This window comes from Octodon degus, unplaced genomic scaffold (genome assembly GCF_000260255.1).
Source record: "Octodon degus isolate 3935 unplaced genomic scaffold, OctDeg1.0 scaffold00016, whole genome shotgun sequence".
NCBI classification, from domain to species: domain Eukaryota; kingdom Metazoa; phylum Chordata; class Mammalia; order Rodentia; family Octodontidae; genus Octodon; species Octodon degus.
The window spans coordinates 6,901,390-6,913,623 of NW_004524592.1; the positions used below are offsets into that span (position 1 = coordinate 6,901,390).

Consider the following 12,234-nt stretch of genomic DNA (forward strand, 5'->3'; position numbering starts at 1 on the left):
CCTTGCGCTTGCCAGGGAAGTGCTTATTCTACTGAGCCGTCTTCCCGGCCCCTCCATTTGTTTTTCTTTTTTTCTTTTTTAAACTATGTATTTGGTACAGGGTCTCACTATGCAGCTTGGACTTGTAGTGATCCTCCTGTTTCAGCTTTCCAGTCTGGGATTATAGGTGTATGCCACCACACACAGTCTTGATGGCTAGCTGGGCATGCCTGGGGTGGGGCTGGCATGGCATGTGGTACCAGGGATCCTTGTGCTTGCCTCTGCAGGTGCTTAGATGGCTGAACTATGTCTGTCCATGGCCCCTCTCTTCTCTTCTTTTTCTTCTGCTCTCACTGTCAAATATTTTCCATGTCATGGGTTCAGGGAGTATGCTTATTTTATAATAAGTACTAGCAAAAGTGCCCCTTGGCCAATAAATCAATGCCTAATGTTTTTAACAGCTTTATTTCAAATTTTTCTATTATTCAGTTTATGAGTACATATATGTAGTACATAATGTTTACCTTTTTCATGGGAGTTGGTGCTTGCATGACACGTCTTAGTCCCTTTTCTCACCCCCTTTTACCCTCCCCCCCCATCACCTGGTCCTTCCCTGTGGAGAACAATCGACCTCCCTACTTCCTATTATCCATCTTTTAGTTTGCTCTTCATTTTTCCCCCTGAATTTCTCATATAAGATAAACAATGTGATACTTAAGCTTGTGTGTCTGATTTATTTCACTTAACATTCTGGTCTCACAGCGCGTCCATTTTCCTACAAATGACTCAAGTTTATCTTTCTTTATAGTACACCAGCATTCCACAGAGTGTAAATATCACATTTTATTATAGGGTGGCAGCTGCTTTGATTATAAAACAAAACTTGGCTTGCAAGTCTCCCAATGTTCACTGGCAGATGTTAGTGCCTTCTATTCACAAGAAAGAATACCTCTGCGGCTGGCTTTCTGTGCTGGTATTCTGTTCTTGAGACAAGAAGGAGCGGACTGTCATGCACATTCACTGCTTCTGCTTGTGCACATTTACTGCATGCACCCGGAGGTCCGGGGAAGAAAGCACCTGATACTCACAGACTGGTCTTCGTTAATGGGGTCCTGGACGCTCCCGCTGCACTGCGGAACCCATGGAGGGTCGAACATGGGGACAGAGGGCATTCCAAGCACTGGCGACGGCAGAGTGAAGTTGATGCTGGGGGGCGGGATCTGTTTGTTGATATCCGAGGAGTGAGGTGTGAGTAAGACCAAAGAAAGGCTGCAGTGAATATAATGATGGTACAGGCTGCCTCAGGAAGCTTTGGAAGTCTAAGTGACTGGACACGAACTAAGCAAGCACCAAGCATAGGTTTGTTTCCCAAGATTTTCTGTTACATGGCAGAGAATGAATCTCTCTAGGCCTCAGATTACTTGTAGGTAAAATAGCCAATCTCCACCAAATGATCTTTACTTGTGCTAATCCTCCCCTCTTCCCCAAAATCATCTGTATGCGTGTAGCCAGCAAAATGGCTACAATATTATAACTTAGATTTTTATGTCCTTACTTCAGGAAATGGGGCTAAGATTTTGTGGCTTGCAGAAATTTGGTTCCTTACTTTACATTCTTTAATATTTCAATGTTTTCAGCAAGAAGAATTCACTCATATGCAAATTAAATGAACATGTGTAATTAGAAAGAAACAGTAACCATTGCTTAGGCTATCCACCATGGCTCTGAGGTTGGTTTTGGTAATGTAGTTCCCACATAGAATTCTCACCTTAAAAATCTGCTGTGCTCCCTCCTCCATCCGGGGCCAGACCTGATAGCGGAACCTCCAAAGCGTGTGGAACTTGAGGACGGCGTTCAGTCTCTGCACGGTCTCTGGATGGTGGAACTCCGACATCAGCATGTCTGACACAGCCTCGGGGACCTTCACCGCACACAGCAGGAACATGGCAGCTAAAGACAGTCAATGGGCAGTTGTGCATTTTAAAATTCTCCATAGTTTCTGAGGTGAGGGAGAAAGGGGAACTGCTCCTGTCTTCCGAACATGTATACACACATATATGTGCATATATACAAATTTTCCTGGGTATGGAAATGCATATATACATATATTTATACATATATGTATATGTACATACATTATGCAGTGTACTCTAGATCTACAAGGACTCTTGAGCACCTTAAAAATTCCTGAGACATGGGATGGCTGGTCATGGGACAGTGTCACTTCTTTTTTTTTTGCGGAACTGGGGATTGAACTCAGACCCTTGTGCTTGCCAGGCAAGCGCTTATTCTACTGAGCCATCACCCTGGCCCTTACAGTGTCACTTCTAACTCAAAGTATTTTGTACTATTTGCATTTTAACATGCTTTCACAATTTAAGTAACTATGGCAAAAAAAATGGAATCTGGGCAAAAGGGAAAAAAGGGAAGAACCCATATTTTGCATCTTACCAGTTTTGTGGAATTGGATACATCACTTGAAAATCTTATTTTGATGTAAGTATGAACAAATAGCTTACATGAGATTTAGTAAAGTTAATGAAAGTGGTTCATGATAAATACAAGAGTGAATACAAGAAGAATTATCTCTTCGTAAAAGATAGTGAAAATGTAGTTCCTGGGAACATCATTCTGTGTAATTTGGTGACAACCAGCTATAATTGAATATTAACTGTTCCTAAAGCCCTGTGTGTTAAACCTGTTGTCATCCACAGTGTGCTATCAGGAGTCTGTGGGATCTTAAGGAAACAAGGCTTGGTGAGAGGACCTAAGGTCAACGGGCATAGCAGCCCACAGAAAATGGCTAGACCCTGGTCTCTTTACCCTGCTTCTGGCCAGCAAGTGCGTCGTCTTGTTCTGCCATTCACCCCCACCATTGCTGACTGGCACTCCCAGCAGACATCTAGATGCAGTGGGTCTGCATGATGAAGAGATCATGGACCAGAACCTCTGAAGTTATCAGCCAAAATACCCTTCTCCTCTTCATAGGTTAGCTGTCTCAAGAATTCTGTTACAGTGACAGAAATCTAGCTAACACATACAATAAATGATCTGTTCTTGTGCAGACCACACAATGAAACAGGAAGAGCTCAAAACTGGCTAGCTGGTAGCGCACAAGTCTATCTAGGCATCTAACTTGCTGTCAGCCTGACCTAGGAGAAAAAATGAAGCAAAAGCCTCCTCTTATTTCAATGCTTGGACAAGTCCTGGAAGGTGGCCAGAGCCAGGCTGCAGGTGGTCTTTCCTTACCTGCTGCCCCTGCCATGTGCTCATCCATGCTGAGCAGCAGCTCCCAGGCAGCCGGCTGGATGTCTCCGTACATCTCCTCTGTCAGAATTGGTGCTGCCTTGATTAACAGAGACAAGGGAGCAGGTGACAAGCTCATCACCTGGGAAAAAGATGGAGAACATGTTTTACCATCTTTTACAGTACTGATCACTGCCTTCTTAAAACTGACAAACCACTTCCCTTCTCCCTGCTTTCCTTAAATGACCTTATTTTACTTTCTTAAATGGAAGTATATTTAGAAAGTATGAGGTACATGCTTTATATTTTATTAGTTAAGATGAATTTGAAGAAATAGTGCCAATTGTGTAATGTTTTTTTATCATAGAACAGTTTTTCAGTCATCCAAGGAATAAACTGCAGAATAAGTATAAGTCTACAAGAAAAGAGACTAGGAAATATATAGTGATAAAAGTCTAACAGGACTTTCAAGCTTTCTTTATTTCTTCCTTTTAATAGATTTCCACTGAAAGCTATAAGCAATCTCTGACATACGAAGCAATTCATTTAGAAACTTAGTTTTCTAAGCCAGTATGAACTTGTATGGCATTTCCATTTGAAATAACATACATTATAGTTATGATCAAATATCCACCCATAAAGCCCTATTTAATCCATTATTTCAGATATTTTTGGTGATAATTTAGGTATAAATGTAGGTGTTGGACAAGTCATTTTAATTAATTAATTAATTTTTCAGTACTGGGGATTGAACTCAGGACCCTGTGCTTGCCAGGCAAGTGCTTATTCTACTGAGCTACTTCCCCAGCACCCCTGGTCAAGTCATTTTAAATACATTCCAGAAAAACATGAAAGCTTCCCAACTTCCACCCAAAGGAGAAAGTTATTACAATTTAGAGCACAGGCTCTAATAGCACTACAGCGATGTGTCAAGCAGTGCATAAGTAAGTAAACATAATATTTCATTTAATTTACCCATGAATTCTTTAGGATAGGTCTGTGCCAGAATCCCCAATTTATAGGTTAGGAGACTAAGATGAGAAATTAAATAAATTGCCCCAAATCCCAGAGCAGTAGCCATGGGATACAAATCCAAACTAATTCCAAAATGATGTGTGTTGCCACCCACACTGATAGGAAATCAGCTTCCCTGGAATGGGCAGTGAGGAGAGGTCCTGCTTCAGCCAAACATCGCAGGACACTTGGAAGCTGCCTGGCTTGCGAAGGGTATATTCCCTTGCACACCTGGTGGCGCTCTTGCTCACAGTGAAGGGGAACTTGGGGGCCAACATTATGCTAGTTTATATCATGTGTCCCAAACACTAACAAACAAACAGGCTATCTGCAGCCTCCTCCCTGGTAGTTCTACATGAGTATCTTAGAATGAGGTGGCAATACCTGAAGCCTGATATACTTCAGCATCCCAGAATCTTTTTTCCCTTCCAGGTTGGCATCTGAAACTCTCTTCTTTAGAGAAGGTGTCCTCAGGCATGACTTATCTGAGCACTGAAAAGAGAATGAAATATCTGATGAGGGTACTGTGTTTTCTCATTAAGCTAACAGTTCTTTCTTTGTCTCACACTCCCCAAATAACCATTTTCTCTGGAAATCATGATTTTATGGTTTTTCATGATTTCTGAAATTTAGAGAAGTAGTTAATTTCATAATGAAAGGGAACTTAGAGCTCATTAGTAACAACTCTTTATTTACATGTGAGGAGACTAGAATCCAGAGAGGTGGAGTAACTTTACCAAGTTCCAAAGCTGGCTATTAATAGAATGAAGAAAAGACAAGAATCTCCTTAATTCAATCTCAGGATTAATTATATGCCATCAAGCAGTTAAAATTACAAGTATTTTAAAATATGAAGTCAGATAAAATCCATTCAATCAAATAGTCTCTGGGTTCACAATAAGCCTGACTGAACTCCATCAGGAGGGCTGAGACAATTCTTTCCTCTGACTCCTCAGGAGCAAATGGAGCACCTGGGAAAAGCATCAGTCCTACTGGGCACAAGCCCTTGTTTGTTCATCCTGAGTTCTGAGTCACCCTAGTTCTGCACTCCACGATGTCCAAAGAGAGAATCTTCCTTCATAGAAGAAAAGCTCATCTGTTTTTTTTTTTCCCTCAATGCCAGGTCAATGAAACACTTTTCTCTCAGTGCCAAGAGAAAAAAACTGGACTCAAAAATTTTTGGACAAAGCTTCACAGTATTATAGATAGAGATATTCTGAAGTAAAAGGCAACTCTAAAAGTACATGCATGTTCCAAGAAAGTCTTTCAAAACTTTGGTGAAAAGATTCAAGACAATGAATCCATTATGTGGTGCTGGTAGGGTACCAACTTTTTAAATAAGCCTAGTTGGAAATGAGAACTCTTGCTGTGTTTCCTAAAGAGAAAAAAAGTGGAGATGCTTACTTAGGAACACATATCATTTGAGGAGAGAAACACTACCTTGTATTTCATTGTGATTTGAAAAGCAGCATACAGAAAAATAGTCCCAAAATCATTTAAACAAATAGTTTTGACTATAATTGTGGGGGTGTATTTGATGCCCCTCAAAGTAAAGATATTTAGATAATGGTATACCTCTGCTTGTATTCTTTCCACCTATGAGAAAAAACTCACATGTATTTCAGAACATTTGGCAAAGATAGGAAAACTGAAGAATACAAAAATACCCACAATGTCCAAATCAATAGTCATTATTTGTTCCTTTTAGCCTTTTATTCTCTGTATGCATACTAGTGAAACTGTGATAGTGCTACATACATGAAATGTAGTCTTAAATAATTCATTGAATTATGATTTTATAGGTATTTTACAGGTCATTATAATTATTTTAAAATATAATTTTTGGATTTTATAATGTACTCCATCTTTTTATCTTCTGGCTTACCATTTTGACTTTTTCATGGATAACTTGTGAACATTTTTTTTAGTTAAATGGCAAAAATACTAACCAGACAAAGACAGTAAAATACACTATATATGCAAAAAAGTATGAACATTTGTATTAGGCCTTGATATTCTGGAAAATGGGGTTGTGTTTAATTCTGCCTATGGAAAGATTAGGTCAAAATTCCCAGTTAATATGGTGGCATGGTTCCTTAGAAAAATGGAATGTTTTGGTAACTTTCTGACCATTGGGGTTCCTGCTTCAGTGGAAAGGGAAGGGAGTTGGAAGAGTTTTCACAGCAGAGTGAGAGGGTGGTCACTATTTGGAAATCACAGCCAGACTTGGAAGGTTGATAAAAAAGATGGGTTCATTGCAACAAGAACTTCAGTATACTATGTGGAGGAACTAAGTATCTCTACTGGAGTGACCTCTAAGTCAGACTAAAAGCTATGATTAGCTGTTTTTTGGTGTGGTAACTTGATGCAGTACTCTCATAGAAGGACTCAGGAACTGGATGGAGAAGGACACTTCTCCTGATGTGATCAATTAGAAGTTTATTAAAGAGATTTTAGTAGACTGTGACATACATATAAATGGTTGAAATTACCAGTCAAGGAAGACTCTGTAGAGAAACTAAAGACTAAAATAAAAGACAATTTATCACTGATAGAGAACATGATGAATTGTTGAGATGGTTCTACTAGAGAAAGCTAATGATCAATGGGAACCAGCTTCAGAGCCCCCAAACGTGTTAGGAGTACTGCGAAATGCTTATAGTTGTACACATCTTGGAAAAATCCATATTACTTGACTCAGTGGCTTCTCATCTTGACCACTGTTTATTGTATTTGAAATGCAAAATTCAATGACTGGGTAAGAATTTCTCATCCACTCCTCTAAAGGAGGAGGAGTGCGATCCCATCAAATTCCTATCCTAGAGTATGAAGGGACTGAGTCTGAATCCTTTAGTGATGGTTGCTGAGGACGACAAAGAAATGCCACCCTGAAATTTTCAGTCCCAGATGAATAAAGCAAGAGCAGTCAGATGGCAGAGATGAGCAAGTCAACCAAGATGGTCCAGGAAAACCAGAGATGTCAAATGCTGTCCATCCTGAGATGGGCAACAATTCTGGTTATCAATCCCTTAAAACTTAACTATGTTTCCCATTCTAACCCAGGCTTCATGAAATTCTGTTGTATCATTTGGAAACAAACCCTAATTATTTGGACAAGGTTGAATGAGTCTCTATTCCCTGAAACAGGAGAATATTAACTATAGAAGACTAATGATTATTCAAAAATTTCTACTTATTTTTTTAAGAGGTCAAAAATATTTATTGAGTTAACCACATGCCAGGAACTGGGCTAACTTCCAGAAATATGCTGAGGCAGAAACTATGCTGCTTGCCCCTGTGGAGAACATATCCTGAGGCAACACAGATAACAAACACAAAAACAAATGAAAAGCTAAGGGAGGTTAAAAATAAAGAAAAAAAGAAAAAGAAAAAGAAAATAATAGAGATGCAGGCTATGAAGGATGAATCACTGTGGAAATAATAAAATATTTAAAAGTTGGGAAAGTTGAAATCAGCTGACTATGCCCTTCGAGTAACAGATTTTATAACGAGCATCCTGCTGACAGAATGCGACATTTCCAAAAAGGTAACCAACACCTTTTGAACTTCAGAACTATTTGACATATAATTCATGCGTGTTATGTTGAGGCATAACTCTGGCTTATAAAATCAAGACCCAGGTCCTGGCCCTACCATAGTGTTGCCTGCAGTTTTAGGGGAAAAAATGCTGCATCTGTAGCAAGCTCATTGATCCCTTGATGTTTGCATGGGCTTCATAACATTTACCCCACATGGTGCCCTTTCATTTTGGGAACATGTATTACCATTTACCCTCCTTTTCTTTTGAGCTAAGAGAGAAAAAAGTTTTATCTACTCTTTTTCTAACAGCAAGTACTAATTTGACACTCACTATATTTAGAATATAATATTGCACAAAATGAAAAATACAGGCAGAATTCTTTGGCGAAGGTAATATATACATATAAAGTCACAATTTATTTATTTATTTATTTATTTATTTATTTATTCATTTTTGGATCTAGGGAAGGGTCTACGGGGTGTTCAGGGTCTCACTGTTCGATCGGACTCGTAGTGATCCGCTTGTTTACAGCCTCCTAAGAGCTGGGATTACAGGTGCGCACCACCATGCCCAGTCTCACTTGCAGTCTCAGCACACCCTGGGGGCAGGGCCAGCATAGCAGGCTCAGAGATCGAATCCCTGAAGCCACAATTTATATGCATTAAAAAATCCTCAGGGAGCTAAGGGAACCAGGTTTACTAAAGTAATAGTGGTGATCGAATGTACTAGCCTCAGAAGCTCTTGAGGTGCCCTTTCTGTCCTCACACAGTGTAAAAAAAAAAATCCTCAGGTTTGGAAGTGCACTAAAATAAACCTAAAGAACATATAGCAATCTGGATGAATCACAGCCATTGTTTGACTAATGTGCTCTCTGTGAAAGCCTGAGAAAATGTTTTCTCTCTAGGTGACTCTCCTTAGGCACACTATACATCATTGACCACTTTCCTATGTAGCCCCATAATTTCTTTGATCAGAAAATTTGGGACACCACTGAGTAACAGGATGCCACAGCACAGCTTCTCTTATGTTCTCAGTCCTCACTGACCTTGAAGTGCTAGGGCCAAAATATTGGCTATCCTTGTAGTCCCTCTCTTTCTCTAATTTTTGGCCTGCAAAATATAGTTGTTAAATATCCAGAAGAGAAGCTTAATGATATTATTACACTTTTAACAGAAGCAGTTGGGCTTAACATCACAATCTGTCTGAATATCAAACACCTTTGACATGACATAGAACTGCTATTTTCCAACAACCATAGATATTCTAAACTTTAAATACCTACAGAATGTGACAAAAACACAATTATACATTTTTATACAGAAATTTAGAAATCAAACCATATACAACATTGTAGCAGGATAATCTTATGATTTTTTTCTTGTATCTTATTTTCTTTTATTACCTTTTCTTTTCAAACATTTACTTTAAAGAGAGTATAGTGATAATTGATATGAAACTGACAAAAGATCTACAAGGTGCTGTACATGGTTTCAGGGGAAATCCTGAGGGGAGTTGACTGACCTTGTCAGATACAAAAGTTACATTTTTACTTATAGAGGTCTTGTTTTAACTTGGTCTTAACTATCCAGCAGAAAAGTATAACCATGAGGTATAAAAAGTAATGCCATATTAATATGCTGAGCTGTAAGAGGCTTGAGCCAACAACTTCTGACAATTACCAGTTCTACTGATAACTCACTACTATTATGGACTATTGGACTATATTGAGTTATTTTGCTGAATTCACGCACCTACAATATTTGAACTGGCATGAAGTATGAAAAGGTCCTTTAAAGACCTCCTACTACAGCTTCTCTAACAGCAATGGAATGCCCATCTTTGAGAAAACAAAACAGAAAAGGGGAATACAAATAAAGGACCATTTTGTAGTGAAAAAAATATGTATATACAAAATAGGATAGATATACACCTACTTTCTCTTAGTTCAATGAGAAGAAAGGTTTGTACTAATATTGTTTAGACAAGATATCATGTCTGCATCTTATCCTCTGAATAACCACTATGAAGACAACAATATGCAATGCATTTATTATTGTAACTGTTCTACTAACCTGTTTTGAAACTGTTTCAAAAAATGAATTAAAAAAAGAAGAATGTATAGCAAGTTTCTGAACCCTGAACTGTAGATTAGCAGATTGATCAGGGTTAGACGGGTTACAAAATTCACTGGCTGCCAAAATTTATTCTGCCATAAAAACCAATTAAAGAGGAAACAGGAATAAAATACCAATTGCTCATAGTTGATTCTACTCAGACCACTGCATTTACTCTTGATTTTCTGCTTTTATTTTGGCTCCGGAAATGTGGGCACTGTTCATTAATGTGACAGATTCAGAACAGGCAAATGGAAAGCCTCATGTGGGGGAGGTCTTGAGCAGGAAGCCAGCATTTGGAAATGCAATGTTTACCACTGAAGGCTCAATTGATCTTTTCAGCTAAATGTCAGGAGGTTAGAGGCTTCTTGACTCACTTTCCTTTCCTTTTGGAAATGCGAGCCACAGCAGGAGGGCAGAAGCCCTTTCTACCCCTCCATGCCAGGGTCTTTTTTTTCTTTTCTTTTGTCCATAATTTTATTGATAAACAAATAGCAATGAGACAGTTTCAAATCAAATTGGTACAACAGTTTCAATAATTAACACATTGCATACATTCTTCCTAGTAGTTAATTGCTGTACAAGATGTGGACATGATATCCTATTTACGAACACCATTAGAACAAATCCCTCTATTCATTAAGAGACTATAACTATATGTCTATGCTAACCACTTTGAATACACAGATACAAAATGGACATTCATCTGTATCCCCTTTTTTTGTTAAGTTCCGTTATTTGAATATTATAGGTGTGTAAACTCAGCAAAATATTCTAAAAGAGTTCAGTAGTCCATAATAGTATTGGGTCTTCCACTTGACTGGCAATGTCAGAAATCGTTGACCTGAGTCCCCTACAGCTCAACATAACAGCATGGCTTTACTTCTTATATTTCATTTTTATACTTTTCTGCTGGATAGGTAAGACCAAGGTAAAGCAGGACCTATGCAACAAGAGTCGTAGCTTTTGGGTCTGATAAAGTCAGTGAAATCCCCTCAGGATTTATCCTGAGATCCTGTACCTCAGATTGTAGAACCTTTGTCAGTGCAGCCATGTGGATGAGTCACAGCCCTAGCCTTCCAAAGTCAATTAAGACTCAGGACATATGAGAACTTGTACTGTAATGTCATGTAACTCGGTAGTGTCCCAAGTTTTCTGATCAAGGAGATTATGGGGCCAAAGAGGAAAGTGATCGATGATGTAGAGTGTGCCTAATGAGAGTCACATGGAGAGAAAACATTCTCTCAGGCTTTCACAGACAGCATGCCATTGTCTCGGCTGAGGCAGGAGTCAGGGAACCCCTGAGCCATCCCAGGCCGTAATCACACTCACTGACTCAGCACTGATGGTCCTCTGCTACAGCGTCAGTATTACCAGTGCTCTGATCCTGTGTCCTTTGGGCTAGAAAATGGGTGAGATTTTCTTAAGAGTTCTCAGTTCTCAGAGTTCATGATTAAGTGGCAGAGGCTGTCTGATACCACTCAGAGGCAGGAAGCAGAGCCTTCCCGTGGCCCTGCTTGGTGCAGTCCTCATCGGCCTATGCAGCCCCCGCATGCACCACCATCCTGAGGGCTCTCACCACGGTCCTTTGTGCTCCTCCTGTCTGTGGTGGCTGGAATGTAAGGAACTGACAACCAGGCTTCTTTCAGATGAAGGTTACTTGATTGGAAAGGCTTATTTCTGTTGCCAAATTCAAAGTCTCTCCAGTGAGCATTCTTAGGGGAGCATATTCTCTATTGTCCCAATGGCCCCCGTGGCCTTTGCAAGACTACATCCATCTGGAAGGTTATTAACATCTGTCTCTCAGGAGAGATCATGTACATGACATAAAGGCAGAGGCTGTTATCTCTTTTGTCCATTATTGTGACATGACACAAAGTACAGTCTCAGCCTAGTAGGGAGGTTCTTTAAAAATGCAGTGAGCAGAGAGGCAGATAGATGGATTGAAAAATATATGCGTGTATGAATGAACTAAGAATGGGAAAATCACAAGTACTATTATACTTTAGACAAAGGGAAGAAGCAAAGAAAATAACACTTATCATCCTCCTAAAATATGTCCTGTTCTTAGCACTAGGGAGATCAGAAGAGGTTTTAGGGAGAAGGCAGTCTTTTGAGTTGGATCTTAAAGGATATTTGGGTTTGATTATATATAGCTTAGAGATGAAAGCATAGTTTAATCAAACTATGGCAGTAAAAATTTTGATTGTGTATAGAAAACAATGAACATGAACTTATATTTGCATATTTTTGCAACTTACAACATATATAATTTTCTCTTAAGGTTAAGGGAATTTTTAATATGAAGACAGAATTTACACAAGTTAAAACTGGTTTTCG

General features: G+C 39.2%; 1 protein-coding gene and 1 non-coding gene across 2 annotated transcripts in view; one reads left to right on the top strand and one right to left on the bottom strand.

The window, feature by feature from the left end:
* Window positions 1-12,234, bottom strand: part of Unc80 (unc-80 homolog, NALCN channel complex subunit) — a 270,597-nt gene that overhangs the window by 103,232 nt on the left and 155,131 nt on the right. Inside the window, exons 30-33 of the mRNA XM_004626714.2 lie at window positions 4,624-4,731; window positions 3,229-3,367; window positions 1,748-1,929; window positions 1,068-1,199 (exon numbers count right to left, since the gene is read on the bottom strand). Coding sequence (XP_004626771.1) covers window positions 1,068-1,199; window positions 1,748-1,929; window positions 3,229-3,367; window positions 4,624-4,731 — 561 coding nt within the window. The remainder of the gene's footprint in view (window positions 1-1,067; window positions 1,200-1,747; window positions 1,930-3,228; window positions 3,368-4,623; window positions 4,732-12,234) is intronic.
* LOC111815470 lies at window positions 8,397-8,551 on the top strand. The gene has a single exon (XR_002820155.1). It is a non-coding gene; the product is annotated as a small nucleolar RNA SNORA66 (small nucleolar RNA).